At 39.4% G+C, this 22,130-nt stretch overlaps 1 protein-coding gene across 7 annotated transcripts in view; it reads left to right on the forward strand.

The window, feature by feature from the left end:
* Nucleotides 1-22,130, forward strand: part of ZFYVE1 (zinc finger FYVE-type containing 1) — a 59,887-nt gene that overhangs the window by 34,719 nt on the left and 3,038 nt on the right. For 3 of the 7 annotated variants that reach the window (XM_020986362.2, XM_020986363.2, XM_078151490.1), the window contains 8 exons: nucleotides 354-568; nucleotides 8,879-8,985; nucleotides 11,739-11,847; nucleotides 12,378-12,475; nucleotides 12,565-12,682; nucleotides 20,520-20,690; nucleotides 21,269-21,449; nucleotides 21,971-22,084. In XM_020986362.2, the coding sequence (XP_020842021.1) occupies nucleotides 354-568; nucleotides 8,879-8,985; nucleotides 11,739-11,847; nucleotides 12,378-12,475; nucleotides 12,565-12,682; nucleotides 20,520-20,690; nucleotides 21,269-21,449; nucleotides 21,971-22,084 (1,113 nt within the window). Of the gene's footprint in view, nucleotides 1-353; nucleotides 569-3,753; nucleotides 3,832-4,195; nucleotides 4,282-6,166; nucleotides 6,648-6,946; nucleotides 7,313-8,878; nucleotides 8,986-11,738; nucleotides 11,848-12,377; nucleotides 12,476-12,564; nucleotides 12,683-20,519; nucleotides 20,691-21,268; nucleotides 21,450-21,970; nucleotides 22,085-22,130 lie in introns of those variants that run through there. The other 4 variants (XM_020986367.2, XM_020986365.2, XM_020986366.2 and 1 more) reach the window with 4 other exon arrangements.

The raw sequence follows: 22,130 nt of genomic DNA on the forward strand, positions 1-22,130 counted from the left end.
TTCATTTTATAAATGATACAGGCTAAATTAATGGAGAAGTGTTTTGGCCAAGGGCCCATTCTGTGCTGATACTCAGCTTTGCTTCATTTCAGTTTGTGGCTTCTGATTAGCTGTGGGAGAAATAGTCATTTTAGGCCCCTTGTCTGTGTGTATGCTTTCTACTCCCTTAAAAGGTTGAAAGGGCCTATAGGAAGCAATAGCTGGGAACAGATGAGAGAGACTTCTTTTTCTGTCTTGCTAACTTTCTTTATGAACTTAAGGTAGATATCAAAACTAACAATCTTCAGATTATCACAAAGTTGTTTTTTTTTTTAAAGCTCTTTGCTCATGTACCTGGATTTGTGCCTTCACAGATCACCCCTCTGAGGTGCCTGAGAAGCTGATCCAGGACCGGTTTCGGAAGCTGGGTCGATTCCCTGAAGCTTTCAGTTCCATCCACTACAAAGGAACAAGGACTTACAATCCCCCTACAGATTTCTCTGGGCTCAGGCGGGCCTTGGAGCAGCAGCTGGAGAACAACACCACCCGTTCTCCCAGGCACCCAGGGGTCATCTACAAAGCACTGAAGGTCAGTGTATTCCCAGTGACTTATCAAACTCCTAGTGTTCATTTTGTGGGACAGCTATAGTGGTTAGAATACATGAGCAAAATCCGGCAGGCAGCAGAGCTCCTTCCTGTTGTCTTAGGAGATGGCAATTGAGGTCTGTAACCTGGGGGAAAGTGTGAGAAGCCTAGGTGTTTTAAGAATAGGAAAAGGAGGTTCAGCTCTGAACTGTGCTGCTGGTCCCCTAGATAAATTCCATGCTAGTCTTTCACCAGGCTCCTCATCCTCTGTCTCAGAGAGCTTTAAATCATATAATTTGAAAGAAATCAAATCGCTTGTTTCTCTTGGGTTTCCTAGCAATAATGGGGTGTGTGTGTGTGTGTATATATACATACATACACACATACACACAATATCAACATACATATGTATATGTACATAATCTGCACATATACATGCACACATGTATACACACATACAGTTGGTTCATTAAAATCCTCTTAAAAGTATCTTTTTATGTTGCAGATTTATTTATACTATAGAACTAATGATATCCCATATCATGATTGATATAGGATCTCTCATTGTGGTATGTAAAGTCTGTAGCTTGGGTTTAGTTCTTGCCTTCCAGTGTTAATACTGCAGTGTTCCAGCTACACCTGTGTGGAAAGCTCATGTTCTTGCTACCTGCTCATCATACCTCCTCATCAGATGGCATTTATTAAACATCTATGTGCATATCAATACCTCAGGATCATATTGGTCGCTAGTCCACTGGCCTGCCTTGCTATGAGAAAAACCAGTGGAACTTTGGTGCTGCAAGAGACTGAAAGGAATGGCTCAAGGGCATAATGATTGGAAAATTAGCCATTTATGTATTTCTAAGGCATGATGTAATCCTGATATCCACTGCTTTTTTCATGTACATGCATACAGACTACTTCCCCTCCCCCACAAACCCATACATACCTGTCTAAGTATTCCTGGATCCAGTATAGCTAGAGACAAAAATCTCTTATATAAATCTAAAAACCCTTGACAGTTCATGCTGATGGGAGCTTGAGGCTGCCATCATAGCCGTTCTCAGACACTTAACTAGATTAATATTTAAGTAAGATTATCAAAGGACATTCCGTATGCTGAGGAGACTCTTAAGTCTCTCTGAAATCTACTCCAGCCCTGTTTGCCAGGCACATTTAAGAACAGGAGGAAGAATGCTAAGGTCTTTCAGGCTTATGATTCATAAAAAGTTGTCTGGACAGGCTATATGACTACAAGGACCCTGACCAAATTGGAATTATGTTAATCCTTATTTACTGATGATTTTCATAGGATCTTTGTTTCTCTTGCTGAAGTGGTGGCATATGATACTGAATAACTGATTTTAACTAAGTTGCTTGGGTTCTCCACCAATGATGTAGTTACTAAAATTTTTGAATTTTTGAAATATTCTATGAAAGTTTAGGGCTGTTCTTCAGATTGGAATTGAAAAGAGCAACATTGTTATTCTGTTAGAAAGGCATAGCTTAACTTTTTTGTCAGGCAAGGTAATTAATTAATTAGTTAGAGCTTAAAATCAGAACCAGGGGGATTACAGGATTAGAGTTCCCATGATTCCTAGCTACTACTCCCAACAGATGTGTGTAATTTCACTAACTTCTCCTTTTTTCTTTATTCCATGTTAGTCTCTTGCCTCCTCAACTTCTCATTAGTATACTTAGTAACCTGTGAGAGAGGTTCCCATGTTATAATATTTTCAAAATATGGGTATTTAATACATACTATTTGATGATGAGCTTGCTTTTGATCCTGAGAGCTTTTTAAAAGTAAATTCTCATCAAGTGAATGACCCTGATTCAGAATTGTGTCACTGAATCTGAGATCTCTTAGGGGTTCACATGATTGTGAACTTTAGTGGTTTTGCCAATATCCTGAAAGCTTAATTTTGCCTTTTCCTTATAATATTTCCTAGTAAGTTGACTTCTTAAAGATTTTAGAATTACATTTGAATCATTGATGTCCCCTACCTTTATTCTACATTAGAATTCAGAACAACCAAGAGCTATCTTTACCTTTCATCTCTTACTAAATGAGAAAGATAGCTATGGGAGAAATAGATTAGTGGGAGGAACCGAAGAATTAACTTTTATCTTTTATAGTCAACTCCTTTCCCCATATGGCATTATTAAACTATATCCAGAGGCAGTTTCCTTGCCCTTTGTGGGCCTTATAATAATCTCCTTGTCACCCAGCAAGAATATTGGTACTACTTCCTTTAGTGAAATTTCCTGCTGTCCAGCTATGTTCTAGGTCCCCTTCTATTTAGCATGTGTTTTCCTTGTTTTATGCTCTCTCCCCTTGCTTATTTACCACAGTGGTGGCAGGAACTGCCTTAGCACAGAATCCTCTGAGGGGAGTGTATTCTAACAGAACCGGTAAATTTTTCTTGCTAGTGGCAGAGGACAAACTATTTAAGAAATAGTAATGGTGGAATATCAGTACGAGAAGTCAGAATCTAAGAATTTTAGAGTGGGAAGTAACCTTGACAGTAGAGATGAAGCAGTTGAGGCCCAGAAGGGTGATGTTATTTGCCCAAGTTAGTACTAGCTTGTACATTTAGTAAATGACAGAGGTAGAGATTAAATTAGAACTAGGACCCAGGACTTTTTACTGGAGAGAAATCTAGTGGACTTTTTCTATTACATTATATTCCTTGTGAGTGCGGACTGCTGCTGTGTAATTGAGGCAATCACTTAAAAATTAGTATTAGCTTTGTATAACATTGTTCTTCCTTAGGTTGGCAAATGTAGAAAACTTTGGCCCTTGAATTACATCACGAGAGAGTATTTACTAAGTGTCTTCATAATTATTATGGGGTGGGGGTGGGGAATGAGGGAGAGGCAAACCTTGTATTGTCATTTTACAGTCTAAAACTCCACATGTGAAATAGGAAATGTAGCTCTCGTTGAGTGCTAGCCATGTGGGTACAATAGAGAAAGAGCCATGTTGTTGCCAGGGCAACTGAAGTTCAGGATCATCTGGTCTCCAAGCAACCATTCCTAGATATGCTACAAATGCTTTTCCAAGGTTTTTTTTCAGAAGGGAGACCCTTCCCTGCCTTTCTCCTCCAGCTTTGGGACCTTGGGAGGAGGAGAACCCAAGAAACCCAGGAATGATGTAAGATCTGGGATCTTGGATGGGGAGCAAGTTTGGATCATATGGTATTATCTACATTGGAAAAGAAAAATCAGGTTGCAGTTGAGGGAGGACAACTTTCATCTACTCTGGTACTTACTAAACTCTCTAATATTTTTCTCCTTTGGGTTCGGTAAAACAGCTGAAGCGTGGCAGTCCCAAGCTATTAAACATCATCTAATTCTTCAGTGACCGCTGTAGGAAATGATTTGTTATCTTACCCACTTTCTAGAAGATGATCCTCAGGGAGTTCTCTGCAACTGGCATCTGAAGTAATAACATCTGGTTGCTTTGGTGGCAGCCTCCCCTTTTCTGTGATGTCATAAGGAGTTGTTGCCTTAGCAAAGATAAACCTATGAGAAACAAGTCTGGGGATAATGACAGTTATTTTTATGATCTTACTTCATAGGGAATCAGCTTGTAAACTGAGCCCAGAAACTTAGAGTGACTAAGGAAATCTAGTATCTTCTCCCTTTCTTAAATCAAAGGGAATAGCCCAGCAAGTATTTGAAGCAAAGATGATTCTTGCACCTTCATTGCTGGTGGGTCACAATTCAATATTTGTCCTGACATTCAGTTTATACTGATAGTTTTCCAAAGTAAAATTCCATGCCAAATGATGTAATTAATAGGGCAAGTACGTAATTATCCCGAGTTATCATTTAGTAATAAGAAAAACTTTTTGAGTGAAAAGAAATATATGTTTTATGTCATCTCTTTTGAGGAGGGATTATATTATAGTGAAAAGAACATCATAGTTAGAATTCATATTCTAAGTACTCCTTTGACCTTGGGCAAAAGCACTTAACCATTTTTATCCGGTTTTCCATGTCTAAAAGATGCATACTCATATTTGTGCCACTGTGAGGAGGTATTCTGGGGAAACTGCTTTGTCATCCTTAAAGAATTACTGTATAGAACTGGGTATGAATTAACATGTTTTCTTCCTGGACCTTGGAATCACTTATAACTTCTTACAATTTCAGTCAGACACTCAGGTTTCAGCTACAAATTATTTACTCATGAAATAAGATTTTATTGCTTAAGAACCTTTTTATTAGTGGGTTTTGCCCATAAGGGGGACCTACAGCATAGGCTCTGAGAATTTCGTGCAGGATCCAATTTCTCTTGCAAATGAATTTCCCATCAGAAAGATAGCATGGTATTGTGGAAAGAGATCTGGACCGGGAGTTGAGAAACCTAGGTTCCAGTGCAGGCTATATACACTTGTTAATAATACTTCAAGATGTTAGTGGAAGCTGCCGCTTACTACCCTGTAAAATGTAAAACACTGAACAGGGTTGAGTGGATGGTCTCTAAAGACTTCTTCAAAAGCTGACATTCTAAGATTCTCTCTATAGTGCAACTTATAATATTTATTCAGATTCCCAGCTGGCTTCATCTACAGATAAAATAGGAAACTTGCCTCTTTGGTTTTATTTGAGTGGCACACAGCAGGAGGGCTCAGAACTGCAACTCCCAAATAATATCTTAAATCCTGAAATTCCACGTTTGTTCTTTCTTTGGGATATTGACCTGTTTGAGCTCCATCTTGAAATTCAAATCGTATCAGCCCTTGGACACACATTAAGTGCCTTTCTTGATTTTTCTAATTCCCCTCCTTACCTACGGGAGTAGCTTTCGTTTCTGATCTTGAGATACATTGTTTATACTTTTCTTATGTACTTATATTAAATTTTTTTTAGTACAAATATGTACCTACTCCATTTTATTTGTGTTTGTACCTTCCTATGCTTGCTAGCTCGAGTAATTGATGTGTGTTGAATGAATGAATGAAAACTCCTGTGAACTGTAACATTTTAAGAGATTACAGTTGAGTTTCTCCTTACTGGGAGTTAGAATCTAAAGTTAGTGGGAAAAGGAAAAGGTCTATAATCAGAATTACCTTAAATTGTGTATAAGGTGGAGTACAGTAGGGTATCTTTAAAAAGTTTGTAGTTGGAGAGAGGGATTAAGGCCTTTTTAAAAGAAGACAGTCTGTATCAGTGATCAGATGGATTTGAAATGGTAGCCATGGAAACAATTGAATGTACATTTTATTTTTCACTACACCCAGCTAAGGTATTGATCAGGAGGTGGGTGGGAACCAAGACTTCTACTCAAATATAAGAAAACTCAAACAGGTAAGGCCTCAGCTGGCAGGGAAATTGATGATTAGGGAAAAATCCTCTGGAAAGCTCTTGATATGTAAGTGTAAATATGGTCATATTGAAGGGTATGCACACCACCGTATAACTTACTCTTTTTGTGTAGTGATTGAGGCCATAGAAAACACAAGAAAGTCAAAGGAAACATAGCAGGAGCCTTCTAGCTGACCAGGAAGTTCTACCACCCTAAGCAGAATAAATAGATTGGGTATGAACGTGATGTCGAGGAGATTCTAGAATCATACAACCTACTGAGATGCGCATACTGTGAGATGCATGCAGTAACTGAGAATAATTGAGAGAATAGCAGATTCATACTTCCCATCTCAGGCCTTGGGCTTACACTCATGAAGTGGAATGGATCACAGGCCTAAATAAACTATTTCTCCCTCCCCCACCTCTGTCCCTTTTCCTTCCCCACTCTCCCCTTCCCCTCTCCTCTGCCTTCGCCTCCTCCCTTCAGTTCCCCTCCCCCTCTCCTTCCCTTCCCCTCCTCCTCTTCCCTCTTTCCCTTTCTCCCCTCTCCCTTCCCCCTCTTGCCCTTCCTCCTCCCCTTCTCTCTACTCCCCCTCCCTTCCCTCCCTTTCCTTCTCTCTCCTTCCCTCTTTCTCCTCTCCCTTTTTCCCCCTCCCTCCCCCCTCCTTTTTCTTTCTTCTCCTCCCTTTTCCTCCCACTGTCCCCTGTCCTGTCCCACCCATCCTGACCCCTTCAAGTCCCATTCCCACAGAGGTTCTGTGCAGGCAAGCAATTTAAGTCATGTGGAACGCTAACTACTTGATATGCTGTGGAGTGGCACCACCTAAATTCAACTTATGTGTCCTGTGAAGAGAGAGAGAAGGAAAAAGAAGATGGAGAAGGAGACAGGGAGAGAGAAGGGGAGAAGGAGGGAAAAGAGGAAGAGAAGGGAGAACAGGACTCGAGGGGGTGGGGGTTGGGTGAGATAGGATCACAATGCCTTGGGAGAGTGGGGTTGGAGCATAGATTTCAGAGCAGGAAAGAATTGTGGAAATCATATAGTCCTAACCCCTTCATTTTACAGATCAAGGAAGCAAGCTCAGAGAGTTTCCCAGAGAGGGGTGCTGTTTAAAAGAGAAGGAAAGAGGGCACCAGTCACAAACTTTGTCTACCTCACTGTTTTACCTGTAGTCAGTTCAACATATAGCAAAAGAACACCCCCAAAACAACAACAACAACAAACCTTTTACCTTGCCATTATAAACAAACTTTCTGTGGGAGTCTGGGTCATTGTTCCTCAAAGTCTGGGATGGTTTGAGGCCAGGTTGTACAGGGAAGTGTAAGAGAAACCTGTTGAATGCAGTCAGCAACTCCCTCATATGAGGAAGGAGTGAAGACAAGTTTCCAGTGGCACGTGATTGTTTCAACAAATATCTTTTGAGTGTCTGAGGTGTGCATTTCACTGTCCTAGGTACTGTGGGGGATAGGAAATAAGTAAAACATTTGATCCGTGCTGTACAGAACTTATTGTACAATTGGGAAGACAAGAAAATTGAAAGACCGAGCTTTGTGATAACCTGGAGTAAGTTACAGGGCTCAGAAAGAGGAGGTGGGTAGGGTTTGGAAAGCTCAGGAAGGCTTCATGGTAGGTAGGATGTGGGATTTGAAGTTGAGTGCTAAGATATGAATAAGATTAAGATAGGCAGGGAGAAGAGAAGAGAGGTCGGTATCGCAAGCAAAAGAAATCGTATTTATCTTGTTTTGTTGGTCTTTTTTGTGTGTCTTACTATTTTCAAGCTGTGTTAAAGGGTTTGATTTCCTTTTCAAAAATCATCCCAAAAGGGGGAATTCTTCTGTTTTCTCATTAAATTGGCTCATTTTATACTTGTCTAGTCTTTTAAAGTATTTATTTAAATATGCCCCATTGTATAAAGTTCTCCCTAGAGTCTAAAGCTTCTGTACTGACATTGGAATCTCTTTGCTTGTGCCCAAAATTAATCTTAACATTTCTTTCAATTAAAAAAGTTATTTCTAATTTTTAAAAAATCCCTCCTTTTTGAAAGATATGTAGATGATTAAATTAATTGTTGAAAACCTGGAATTTGAAGTGAAATAAGATGCCTTTTAATGACTACAGAATCTATCTCTGTTTAATTTGTGTAACTTTGGAAATAGCTGATTGAAATTGCAATTCTTTTTTCACAGATTTAGTTATGTCTGACTAGGACTTAGAGGGGAAAAATATTCAACTTGAAAGGATGACCTAGTAGAATGTAATGAGTAAATAGAGGGTTAGAAATGGAAGATGCCTTTCAACATACATTTTTCAGTTTGTCTCTGCAAACATTTTATCCTTTGACCTGGATTTATTTCAGCTCCAAGGAGGCTCAGCTACTTCCTTTCTTTTCACTTAGCAGTACTGTTGAAAGGTTGCCAAGTGTCTATGAGAATTCTTCCTTATTTTTTATAATAGTTTCCCCCCTCATCTTGACACCCTCTCAACCCTTAATAAATAATTCTTGTGAATTGTGAGGGGAGGGAAAAAGAAGAGTAAAGGAATCTAGGAAATCCTCAACTTTATAAGAGCTACTACTGACTGGATCACAGTGAAAACTGTCACCTTTCTATGCCTTATTTTCTCATTGCCAACTTGACCATGATAAAAGTGGGCAATTATATTTGTAATTGGCATTAAAAATTCAGTACGTGACAGATCTTAACTTTAAATGGAATTTAGTGGAACCATCAGCTTACTTTGCTCCTTTGTGGCATTTTGGAAGAGAGGAGTTAGTTTCTTTCTGAGGTTTATTGGAGTATCGATCAGTGCGTGCTGGGCTGTGATAGCAGCACCTGCATGCAGTTGCCCTCCACTCCCCAGGTAAGGAACCTCTTAGAACAGGCCAGTAATTTAGCCTTTCTATGAAGGCTGCTCCTTTGAAGAGAAAACAGGGCAGAAGTGGCTTCCTCCTGAGTTACTCAAGTCATTTCTTGCCTCCCCCCTTCTCGATTCTGGCAGGCATTGAGTGATCGCTTCAGCGGTGAGATCCCTGATGACCAGATGGCTCACAGTTCCTTTTTTCCAGACGAGTACTTCACCTGCTCCTCCATTTGCCTCAGCTGTGGGTAAGTGAAGACAACAGTTCACCCTATCCACTACCAGAAGTGTGAATAGGCCTGGCCTACATTGTAGGAGAAATTAATAAGAGCCCAATTTCTTTAAAGTCATAGGGTAGAAATGCCTGCGGACCATATGTCTCATAGAGCTCAAAGCCTTACCTTATAATTAACCTGTAAAGTTCCAAACCAGAATGGCACCTGGGCAGTGTGGGATAGAGGTTGGGTCGAAGATCTAAATATCAGTGTATTGAATTGTCTAATGAATATTGACTAAGAGAGACAGTTCAGTGCAGGGTAAAGGGCAGCGGGCTTCCAGCAGGAGGATCCAGGTTGGAGTTCTGATTTGGCTACTTCTTAGTTAGTTGGACAAACATTTGTTAAGCATGTACTCTCTTCAAGGAATTGAGAGCAAAAAGGAGACAATCTTTGCTCTCAAGAAACTTACATTCCACGGGAAATGTTGACATTTATATAATGTTTTGAGGTTCATAAAAACACAAATTATCTCATCTGATCGTCACTGACAACATTTTCTCTGCTCTATGAATGAGACTTAAAGAGGCTAAGTGATTGGCTAGTGTAAGATCTGGGATTCAGTCCCAGGTTTTTCCTTGACCACTTCCTACCTGTACGACCCTGGGCAAATCACTCATTTATCTGGGCATTAGTTTCCTCATTTGCAAATTTTTATCAGTCTTTTGGAAAAAGGCACAAATGGCGCCTTAGCAGATTTTCACATTATACAAAGCTGGCAATGATATGCTGTGTTAACAGAATAAACATCCAAAAAGATCTTGACAGGATTGGGCTGAATCTACTAAGGTAAAATTTAATGTAGATACATGTAAAGTGTCATATCTGGGTTCAACAAATTAACCTCAGTGGGGAAAGCATAGGTAGAAAATAGTTTTTCTGAAAAAGATTTGGGGTTTTAGTTGAGTAGAAGCTCTGTAAGAGACAAGAGCTGAAAAAAAAGCTAATGCAGTCTTAGAATTCATTAATAGAGGCATAGTTTCAGGAATAAGGTGGCATTTAGTCATGTTTTACTCTGCCCTGGTCAGTTCTCAGTGAATATTTTGTTCAGTTAAGGGTGTCCCATTTTGGGAAGGACGTCACTGATAAGTTTAGAGATGTCCGGAGGAGGACAACCAGAAATAGGCTTTGAGGTAATACCGTATGAGGATCAGTTGAAAGACCTGGTGGTGTTTTAGCTTCAAGAAGGGCAAGTTAGGAAGGATATTATAGTATTATGGTATAGTAAGATATCATAGTAACTATATTGAAGGATTTAGAGGACTATAATATGGAAGCACGATTAGACGTGCTCTGTTTGGTTGAACAAGTTTCAGAGGGAAGAATAAGAAGCAGTGGGTAGAAGTTTCAGAGTCACATTTAAGCTTGATATAAGAGGGGAAAAAAACCCTTTAGAGTTATCCAAAAAGCTTAACTTGCTGTCTTTGAAGGTGGTAGGTTGCTTCACTTTGGAGCCTCCAGGTATGTTGTAGGAGAAATTTTTTTTCCGGTATTGGTTGGACTAGATGGCTGCTGGGTGTTGGGTTCAAGAGTCAAGAAGACCTAGATTCAAATCCCAGGCCAGACATTTACTGGCTGTGGGACTCTGGGCAGGTGATCTATAACCTCTCTGTGCCTCAGTTTATTCATCTGTAAAACGAGGGCATTGGACTTGAGAGCTTTTAAGGTTTCATCTCGCTCTCTCAATATGATCGTATGTCAGGTTTCCTCTCTAATGAAGCATCTTGTGTCACTTTGTTCTTTTTCCTAACAGGAACCTCCAAGTCCTGCTTTAGCTTTTTCCTTTTAGAAGTGATTTTCTTCTTCTTTTCACTCCATGATGTCTCTCCTATCTCTCCCCTTCTGTGCACTCACAAAGCTGCTGCCCTAGTGCAGGTCTTTGTCACCTCCCGCCTTGACTATTGTAAGAACCTCTTAATTGGCCTCCCTGCTTTTCAAGTCTTTTCTCCAGTCCGTTCTCCACAGCTACCAGATTGATACTCCTCAAGTACAGTTCTGCCCATGTCAGTTGTCTGCTCACTAATGTCAAGTGGCTCCTTATTCTTTTGAGCTAAAATGCTGACTTGTTTGTGTGGCGTTTAAAGCCCTGTACAATCTGGTTTCAACTCACTTTTTCAGTCTTATACGTTTACTCCCATGCTTGGAATGCACTCTGTCCTCACCTCTACCACTTAGAAATTCTAGGTTCCTTTCAGTATAGCTCAAGTCCTACCTCCTATGTGAGTTCGTTCCTGATTACCTCCCAACAGTTGCTGGAGCCTCTTCCCAAGTTATTTTGTACTTATGGTCTATATGTTTTCTTTTTATTTGTGTACATTTGTATGTACATATTTTTCTTCTTCTCTTGCTTCCCTTGCCTCTATGTAAGCTGTTTGAGAAAAAGGATCGTTTCATTTTCTTTCTTTCTATTTGTATCCTCAGTGCCTACCACACAGCAGACACTTAATATTTGTTGACTGATTTCTGTTCTGGGGTTGTGAGGACAACAGTTTGCCTTTCTTTTTCTTGACGATTGGAAGTTGGAACGGAGGGCCGTATGTTATCTGGCCTCATTTCACTCATTTATCTAGAGACCCTCCGATTCCTAGTCATATTAGTCACATATAGATGAATGTATCCCAGTAATATCCTGTGGCTGGTTTTGGCCTAAAAGATCTTCCAGGCTGACAGCATTAGCTCCCTTACTTGTTGCCTCGCTGTTACTTTTCGGATCTTTTGGATCACAGGTCTGGATGTAAAAACAGCATGAATCACGGAAAAGAAGGAGTGCCTCATGAAGCAAAGAGCCGCTGTAGATACTCCCACCAGTATGATAACCGGGTTTATACCTGCAAAGTAAGTAGCTGGGGGATTTTAGTTTTCCTGTTGGCGTCCTTTTTTTCTCTCTCCTCTGAGAGAAACCTGAAGCTTGAAACAGTTCACGAGCTACCTCTCGTCCTTTCTCAATGCTTTTGGGGTTGAAGTATGAATTCCAAGTGTGTTGTAATGTTATTGGGGCCTTTTATCAAGTATCTAAGTGTTTGTTTTCAGATGAGATGCTCTTTCAGACAATTTCTGGTTTTGTTTCACTTTATGTCTGCTAGATGTATAGTTTAGATATTGGTCTTATGGCTTCATATTCACACAAAACTCCTTTCTTTAGCCACAAAGTACCATTTAGTCATTTTTAGACTTTATATATTCATTTGTATGCTCACATTCTATTGATCAACTTCCAGAGAATTGTCTCCTTTAGAAAAACAATCCTTTTTTTTTTGACCCATATGTGATTCCAAATTTCAGTTGATTCCACGTTTCAGTAGTGTTCATGTGGGGCTGGGGTCTTCTGTATGTGCAAGAAGCTGATGGAGTGCTATATGTTCCAGGCTTGCTATGAAAGAGGAAAAGAGGTCAGTGTTGTGCCTAAAACATCTGCTTCTACTGACTCGCCTTGGATGGGTCTTGCAAAGTATGCATGGTCTGGGTGAGTAAAGGTAGCTGAGTTTCAGATAATTTGGTAAATATCCATCTCCTTCTTATGCCAAACTGGATAACTGTTTACCTCCATTACAGGTATGTGATTGAGTGTCCTAACTGTGGTGTAGTATATCGTAGTCGGCAGTACTGGTTTGGGAATCAGGATCCTGTAGACACAGTAGTTCGGACAGAAATTGAACATGTCTGGCCTGGAGTAAGTATTCCCCTTTTTTCTTATTTCTTCCCTGCTATCTAGTAATATGTAGAAGTGACAGAGGGTCATATTTGATGTCAGGAATAGTCATTGATACGTTGTTAGTGATGACTTCTGGTAAAGGTTTTGTTGTAGAAGGTTGTAGAGGAGTCCACACTCCAGCATGTAGCTGAAAAGGGGCCCAGATATAGCAACAATAAAGAAAACTGAAGAGCAACAGAAGTCCCTCCATTTAGTCTAGGCTGCAGGGGCTGCAGAAGTGCATGACTGGAGCTTAGCAGAGACTGCTGGGAGGTGGGGATGGCACTGGAGAAGCCAGCAGGAGCTCTGGGAAATGGGCATGAAGCTTGGGAAGTCTGGGAAAAGAGCAATGGGAAGAAATGATGCTTTGGTAAATAGGGCCAAAGCCAGCAGGCACTTTGAATAAGGACATTGCTAGGGAAGAGGATGGTCACAAGCTGGAGTGAGCTTTGGTAATCAGGACCTAATACCTAAGCCCTGGCAGAGCAGAAAAAGAAATTTGGGGAACCTAAATGATTACCACCTTTTACAAACGATATGATAGTTTTACATGAAGAACCATAGGGATTCAACTAGAAATCAGTTTGAAATATCTACCAGCAAAGTAGAAGGATATAAAATAAACCCCTTAACATCAATAGCCTCTTTGCGTATTACTAACATTACTAAGTTGGAAAAAATAGAAAAAGAAATCTCATTCCAAATAACTAAAAAATGTGTGAAGTGCCTGGGTATCCACCTAGCTAGTCATTACTCATTTTATGTAGAAGTTAAGAAAGACAGTTTTTTATGATTGGAACATGCCTCCATAATAAAAATAGCGATATTACATCAATTAATTTACAGATTTTACAGTTATTTTGTAGACATGGGCAGAATAATCACAACATTTATCTGGAGGAAGAAAGGCCAAGAATCTCAAGAGGAGTACCATATTTCACCACATAATTGTGACAGATTTTATGCTAAATTTTTTGCAAAAAACTGGGGTAGGTTTGACCATCATGTGAAGCTTAATTGTTTGGGATGGGGGGGAATATATAAAAATTGTACTGGTGTTACTTAAAAATCTCTTATTAATAAACTGTCCTTGGTACAGGTTTAGGATGCATGGAACACTCATAAATATACATTAAAATTGAGTATTAACAATGAGCACGTGCTGAGAATTCTAGGCTCGTGGCTCGCAATGTGTGAGAGATAAGTGTGTATCCATATGTTACTGTTGAATACATTGCTGCTTTGTTTACATTTTGAGCAGTGTGACTATGCGATGATTACGTGATGAAAAGTTATCAACCATTTTTGTACTAAACAAATGGTGTGATGATTATGTGGTGGTGATGATTATGCTGTGAAATACGGTAATAAAAGGTTTGAATCAAGTGGAATGAGCCATGGTAGATCTCAAATTATATGATACAGTAGTAAGCATTAAAACAGTTTGGTACTGCTTAAAAAAAAAGTACAAGAGTTCATCAGTGGGACAGATCTAGGGGCAATCTTACGTAGTAGTATATTGTTTGATAAATCCAGGGACACTAGCTACAGAGGTAAGGGCTCCCTTTCTGATCAAAATTCCTGGAAAAACTGGAAAGCGGTCTGGCAGTAATTAGTTTTAGAGCAACGTATTGTACCATATACTGCAATGTTCCACATAGAAAAATAAATGAAATACCAAAGAGTATTTCATGAAAAATTTGGAGGACCAAAGGAGGAAGTATCTTTCCCAAGTATGAGGAGGAAAATTCGTAACTAAACAAGAGATAGAGATTATCTAAAAAGATAAAGTGAACAATTTTGATTGCATAAAATTGGGAAAGTTTTAGTGCAAGCAAAATACGTATATTTAAAATCAGAAGGAAAACAATTTGGCAAGTCTTGACTGCAGGTATCTCTGTTAAAGGTCTGCTATCAGGGGCAGCGAGGTGGCACAGTGGATAGAGCACCAGCCCTGGAATCAGGAGGACCTGAGTTCAAATCCGGCCTCAGACACATAACCCTCACTAGCTGTGTGACTCTGGGCAAGTCACTTAACTCCAATTGCCTCACCAAAAAAAATAAATAAATAAAATAAAGGTCCGCTATCTGAACTATTTAGGGAACTGATACAAATACATAAGAGTAAGCAAATTGGTCAAAGAATATGAATAGACCATTTTCAAATGAAGAAATGCAAACTACGAACAACCATGTGAACAGAATGCTCCGATTCACTGATAAGGGACATATAAATCCAGACAACTCTTAAAGTATGACCTCATCTCTATGAGATTGGTAAAGATGACAAGAGAAGTAAGTAATCATGGAAATATTGGTAGGAGGATGGGTACTGAGTGCACTCTTGGAAACATGAATTGGTACAGCCATTCCTGAAGACAGTTCAGAGCTGTGCTGAAATCTGTGTGCACCCTCAGACCCAGTGGTACTATTAGATTGTGCTTTCAAGGAGATCAGGAATAGAAAGGAGAGTTATATATGTGTAAGAATATTTACAAAAGGGGTAACCATCATTTGGGGAATGGCTGAATAATTTGTGGTACATAAATGCAGTGAAATTTTGTTGTGCCATAAGAAATGAGCTTTATTACAAAATCAGAGACATATGAAAAGACTTAAATGAACTGATGCGAAGCATAATGAGCAGAATCAGGTGGACATTTTATTTTTTTTGTTCTTTTAGTTCTTAATAGTATTTTTTTTTTCCAATTACATGTAAAGATAGTTTATTTAATTCTTTTTTTTTTTGAGGCACTGAGGGTTAAGTGACTTGCCCAGGGTCACACAGCTAGTGAGTGTTATGTATCTGAGGCCAGATTAGAACTATGTCCTCCTGACTCCAAGGGCAGTGCTCTATGTAGTGTGCCACCTAGCTGCCCCAAAGATAGTTTTTCAACATTCATTTTTGCAAGAGTTTGAATTCCAAATTTTTCTCCCTCCCTTCCCTCTCCCCTCTCCAAGACAGCAAGCAATTTGACATAGGTGCAGTCATGTTAAACATATTTCCACATTAATCATGTTGTGAAAGGAGAATCAGACAGGAGAACATTTTAACTGATAGATGCAGTACTGTAAGGGGAAACAACTCTGAGAGACCTCAGAACTTTTACTCAAATAACAATTGAAATCATGACTTGAGAAGACTGATAATAAAGCATACCTTTCATCTCCTGGGAGAGAGGTGAAGGAGTAGAGATGCAGAATCCGACATGCATCCTCAGTTATGGACAATGCCTTGGCTTGTTTTGCTTGACCGTACTTATTTGTGATAAGCCAGGGCTTTTACTTCAGGATTGAAGAAGACGGATTGATAGATAGGAAAAAAAGGCTCAGCAAAACATGTTAAAAATCGAAAAGAGAAGAAAACAGAAAAATAATTCCAGTATTATATAAATGGTTTGCAAAAATAGGGAAACAGGGTCCACTCTTACCAAATGTCTTTTGGGTGACAAATGTGATCTTTATACCTAATCCAGGGAGAGATATCCCAGAGAAAGAAAATAAAAACATAATCTCTCTAATGAATATTGATGCAATAAAAATATTGAATAAAATACTAGCGAAGAGGCACTTAATATTAATGAATTTAGAGAGATTCACTCAAAAAGTTAATTGGAACAATAGTTCAGTAAATGTAGCAGGATATAAAATAACCTTCCCCTGCCTCCCCCCAACCCCCTACTCCACCCCTGGGCCTTGTTATCAACCTTTCTGTATATTACCAATGAAACTAAGTAGAAAGAAATAGAAAAAGAAATTCCTTTCAGAATAACGATAGAATGTATGAAACATCTGCAGCTACCAAGACATACAGAGGAATTATATGAATAAAATTATAAAACTATTTCATGCTGGTTAAAAAATAATGAGCTTGATCACTGCAACAGAGTAGGTGCACAGGTCCCAGAGTTAATTAAATCTTGTGGCATGGTGGTCAGCGAGCTCAAGGACTCTTACTGCTGGATAAAGGGTCAATGTTAGACAAAATCTGAGAAAATGAGAAAGCGGTTGGGGTGGGTGGAGGTGGAGGTGGGGGGAAAGATTTCTTGACAAAGAAGGGATAGAGAGTTTCACAGGAGAGAAAATGAACAGATTTGATTACATAAAATTCAAAGTTTTTGCGTTAATAGAAACACTAGTTAAATGGGAAACAACTAACTAGGGAAAATCTTTACAGGAAAGGTTTCTGATAAAAGTCTGATATCCAAGCTACCTAGGGAATTGATGCAAATACATACATATAAGAGCCATTCCCCAGATAAATGAGGGGCAGTTTGTTTTGGGGTGGGCTAGGCAGTGGCGTTAAGTGACTTGCCCAGGGTCACACAGCTAGTAAATGTCAAGTGTCTGAGGCTGGATTTGAAATCAGATCCTCCTGACTCCAGGGCCAGTGCTTTCTCACTGCACCACCTAGCTGCCCCTGAGGGGGCAGTTTTCAAAAGAAGAAATGCACACTGTCAACAACTGTATGAAAAATGTTTTAATAAGAAAAATGGAAATTAAAGAAACTGAGGTTTTGTCTGATCCCCATCAGATTGGCAAGGATATCAGAAAAGGAGAATGATAATTGTAGGAGAGGCTGAGAGGACAGGTGTACCAATGCATTGCTGGTAAAGGTGTGAATGGATCTAATCATTCTGGAAAGTAATTTGTAACAATACCCAAAAAGTCACCAAACTGTGCGTGTTCTTTGATAGTACTACTGTTGTTGGCGTTATATCCTAAAGAGATTTTTTTTTTTAGAAAGGAAAAGAGTCATATGTGCAGAAATATAGCAGCACTTTTTTTTTTTATAGCCAGGAGCAGCAAAATGGGTACTCATCAATTAGGGAATGACTGAACAAATCATTGTGTAATCATTCTATGTGATGTCATGGAATTTTATTGTACTGTAAGAAATGATGGGTTCAGAGAAATCTGAACTGTATGAACTAATGACTGGTGAAGTGGGAAGAACCAAAACACGTTATACAGTGACTAACGCACTCTAAAAGAAAATACGTTTGAGATACTTAAGAACCATGGTCAGTATGCTGATCCGTCAGGACTCCTGAAGAATAGTAATGTTGTCCGCCTTTGACAGGAAAATGATGGACGAGGGTTGTAGAATCAAGCTTAATGTTTTCTGATGTAGCTGATGTGTGGATTTTATTTTGCTTTACTTTGCTTGTTTATTATAAGACAGGGCATTTTTGGAGGGATGTTGGGGCAGGTGGACAATTAAGCAGGTTAGTGCCAGGAGGAGGATAATTATAATGGGAAGACAGGTATACTGATGCACCAATGAATGGGTCCAACCGTTTTGGAGAGTAATTTGGAACTGTACTTCCCCCCCTAAATCACTAAATTGTGCATATCCTTTAACCCTAAGATATGGCTGATACTGTCATACCCCAGTGAGAATTTTTTTTTTAAAGAAGGAAAAGACCTATGTGTTCAAAGACACCTTCTAATTGTTTTTTGTAAGCCAAGAGCTTGAAATAAAGTGAGCAGCTATCATTTGGAGAAGAGAAAAAAACAGTATTAATGAAATGTTTAAAAAACACGCAGAAGAAAGTAAAAGGAAGTACAGAGGGGGATAAAATTGAGCAAGGCAGTGTTGGAACTTCCATGTTAAACTTATTACGTACTAAAAAAAACCCAACAAACCAAGTTATCTGTAAGAGATTTGTGATGTCTTCCAAAAGTCTCTCATTCTATTTTTTCTTTGTTTAAAGAAATGCTCATATTTTGATATTTTTCAAGTACCATATAAAATTTGTAAATTTTGAAAATGTTCATGGTGTAGTAGGCATGAGCGACCCTTCAAATCCTTCTCTGTTTTCTGTCCTTACTTAAAGTTTTCTTTTGAATTCAGGATGTTAGGAGAAAAGCTTCCCATTTATAAGGAAATAATCTGCTGCTTTTATTTTATGAAAATTTGATTCTCACATGGAATAATTAAAGAACAAAAGTTAACCCTAACCTTCTTTACCCACAGAAATATGATAGGTAGGTTGCCACAGCCCTAAATTCTTAGTTCTTGGCTCTTCTGTAAGGTGTTTTTTTTTTTTTTAAAGGCAGTTGGGGTTAAGTGACTTGCCCAGGGTCACGCAGCTAGTAAGTATCAAGTGTTTGGTCTGAGGCTGCATTTGAACTCAGGTCCTCCTGACTTCGGGGTCGGTGCTGTATCCACTGCGCCTCCTAGCTGCCCCTGTAAGGTGTTTCTTAAAGCTGGACCTTTCTGTCTGAACAGCTACCTGTCGTTGCATCATATCCACTTTAGGATCATAATCCAGAGCATTTCTTTATTTATTTTCCTTTTTGAACACTTTTGCTTTCTGAATTGGTCAGTATACTCTGATCTCATTTCTAGAAGCCACCTCCTTTTTGTTTCAGGCTAATCTGCTCTGAGAACTTAGTCTAACTTTCATTCAATTGGACATTTTCCCTTTGGGCTCTTACCACCACAAATACCATGAGGTTGATAGCATTCTCTTCTTTAAGCCACCATCATCATAGGATATAGGTTATATTCTACGAAACGAATACCTGTTTATCTGGTCTTTGGTCAAGTCACTTAACCCCTCAACCTAAGTCTAAGTTTTCCCATCTATAAAATGGGGATGATATTATCTGCAGTGCCCTCGTCCTAGGCTTGTTTTGAGGATCAAATAAGATGCTCTTTGTGTAATGTTTTGCACAGGTTAAAATAATACATGCATGTCAGCTATTATTATTTTTGTTATAAGGATAAAAATTTTAAAAAGGATTAAACTGTTTGCCTTTTTTGTTTATGTGCCTGCATAATTTGGAGGTTCCCTAGTAGTGTGTTTCTCAGTCTTCAATAATGTATATCTTAATCCTTGTTTTAGATTAAATATAATAATAACAAGTATTCATATAGTGCTTTCATGTTTGCAAAGTGCTGTGTGTGTCTGTGTGTGTACGCTGGGTTTTTTGGTGATTCTATAGGTTCTGATCCCGTAGGTTGGGGGTATGTTTAGCAAATTCAGTGGATCTGATACTTGTATACAAGTGAGTGTGGGGGTTCTTATGTCATCGGTCTTTTTTTATGATACAAATGATAAATTATATCTATGCAGTAAATAGTGTCAGTAGTCAGTGCAAATTCAAAAAAGCAGCCTGCTCCAGGATTGTGAAAACAGTTGTAACACTTGTAAAAAATAAGCAAGGTTTGTGCAAGATTCACTTGTGAAAAAGAAACCATATAATTTTCCCACAATCTGTGCAATATTGATACATACAGTACACATTAGAAATAATAACAGCAAAAGGGAAGAATTTCATGAGCTGTACTTCGTGTGAGCTCAGAAAGACTTTAAACAGCATGAGATGGAACCCACCCACCCAAAGCCCCCCCCACCTCGGACCAGCAGGGTCCCCTTCCCTTTCCCCCTGTCCTAGGCCTCCTCTAGCACATACTGTGATTTCTGTGGAGTATAAAACTGACCAAATAAATAACTGACCACACTTCAGGGTTCAAAGTCATAACCAGGATTTTTTTTTTTTTTTTTTTTTTAATATGAAAGAATTACTAACACTATTTGAACTTGGGTCAGTTTGACCAGTAAGGCTATTTTTGGGTCCCTAACATATCTGTTACATCATCAATCTTCCCAAATGGTTTTGTGTTCGTTAGGATGTAAACTCCTTGTGAGTAGAGGATACTTCTTTGTGCTTGAATCCCCAGTGCCTAAGCATGTAGTAACATTAGACCCTTTAAGTTTAATTAATGACGAATATTCAGCTTATCAGAAGTATAAGCTCCTTTCTTCCATTTGGAGGCTTGACGCGTGCCCATTTGTTGTTTCAGACAGATGGATTTTTGAAGGACAACAACAATGCTGCCCAGCGCCTGCTAGATGGGATGAACTTCATGGCGCAGTCAGTGTCTGAGCTGAGCCTGGGGCCCACAAAGGCGGTGACGTCTTGGCTGACGGACCAGATTGCCCCTGCCTATTGGAGACCCAACTCCCAGATCCTGGTATGTACTAGCCTCTCTGTACAGTCTCAGCAGCCCTGTCATTATGGTGTTAAGCTTATGCCATTTACCTGCCAGATGAGTGGGAGGAGCCAGGGAATCCACAACATATGACTGGAGAGAGTGCAACAGTATGAGCTAGTCTACCATGTTTTTCTTTTCCTATTTTAGCTTGGTGACTTTAGACAAGTTATGTGTCCTCACTGGTTTCAGTTTTCTCCACTTGGGAGTGCACTAATTAATTATGGTAAAAGGGACTGGAATCTCTGGGCTCAGATAGTTTAAGAAGCTTAAATAGTGAGTTTCACTCTGTGACATCTCAGCCTCAAAGAAACTCTTTTTGGAAAATTGTCCTAATTCTGGTTAAGAAAAACATTGATATTATTGCCCTGGGCATATGACTACCATGTTCTCTATTGGGAATAGTGTGGTTGTGCAACTTCTGGGAAGGAGGTTTCCAGTCAACATTCGCAGCTAATTCAACCCCAGGATGGCTCCATGGCATTTATTCTCTATATCATTGCCCCTTTCACCTGAACTGACAGAAAGCATCTGTCTCTTTTCTGTTTCTGGGTTGTTAGAACTGCAACAAGTGTGCGACATCGTTTAAAGATAACGACACCAAGCATCACTGCAGAGCCTGTGGGGAGGGCTTCTGTGACAGCTGTTCATCCAAGACACGGCCAGTACCTGAGCGGGGCTGGGGGCCTGCACCTGTTCGGGTGTGCGACACCTGCTTTGATGCAAGAAACGTCCATTTAGGTAAAGTGGGACGTTACAGCTGCAAGAGCAGAGGGAGAGTAGCTCCTTCCTTTGGCCACTTGGGATTGGGTACCTCGGACCCTGGTATACTCCCAAGCTAGATGGCTTTTTCTGAGGGTGATTTTACATCTCTGGATTTGGCTTATCCTCTTCTCTGTACCCACAGTCCTGTGAATGCTGTTTTTTGACATACTTAGTATATACTCTGCATTTCTAATCCTTTAGAGATAAAATCAGCAGTTCAAAATCCTGGAAAGGCAGTATTATTTGTGAGAGAGAACCTTGGTTTGTGTTCTCTTTTTGAAGATGTTTCTTTAGTGCTCTTAAAGGAAAACATATTTTTTTTTATTTTGAAGGTGGGTTAATAAATATTCTCAGGCTATGGGATTTAAAAAAAAAAAAGACAGATTTTACCCAGTCTCTTGTCCTCAGCTGATGGTATGCTTCAAATCTTATAGAATTGAATTGTAATGGAGAAGAATCTGTAAGCTTTTTTTAATACAGAAATATTTTTTGCACAGATGTTCCAGAGGCACAGGTGGATGAAGAAGGTGGGACTCTGATTGCCAGAAAGGTGGGCGAGGCAGTGCAGAATACCCTGGGAGCAGTAGTAACAGCCATCGACATACCACTAGGTGGGCATGGGCAGTTATTCACGACAGTGTGATGTCTTCCTAGCAA

The sequence above is a fragment of the Phascolarctos cinereus genome, unplaced genomic scaffold (genome assembly GCF_003287225.1).
Source record: "Phascolarctos cinereus isolate Bilbo 61053 unplaced genomic scaffold, phaCin_HiC Scaffold_3;HRSCAF=262, whole genome shotgun sequence".
NCBI lineage: Eukaryota > Metazoa > Chordata > Mammalia > Diprotodontia > Phascolarctidae > Phascolarctos > Phascolarctos cinereus.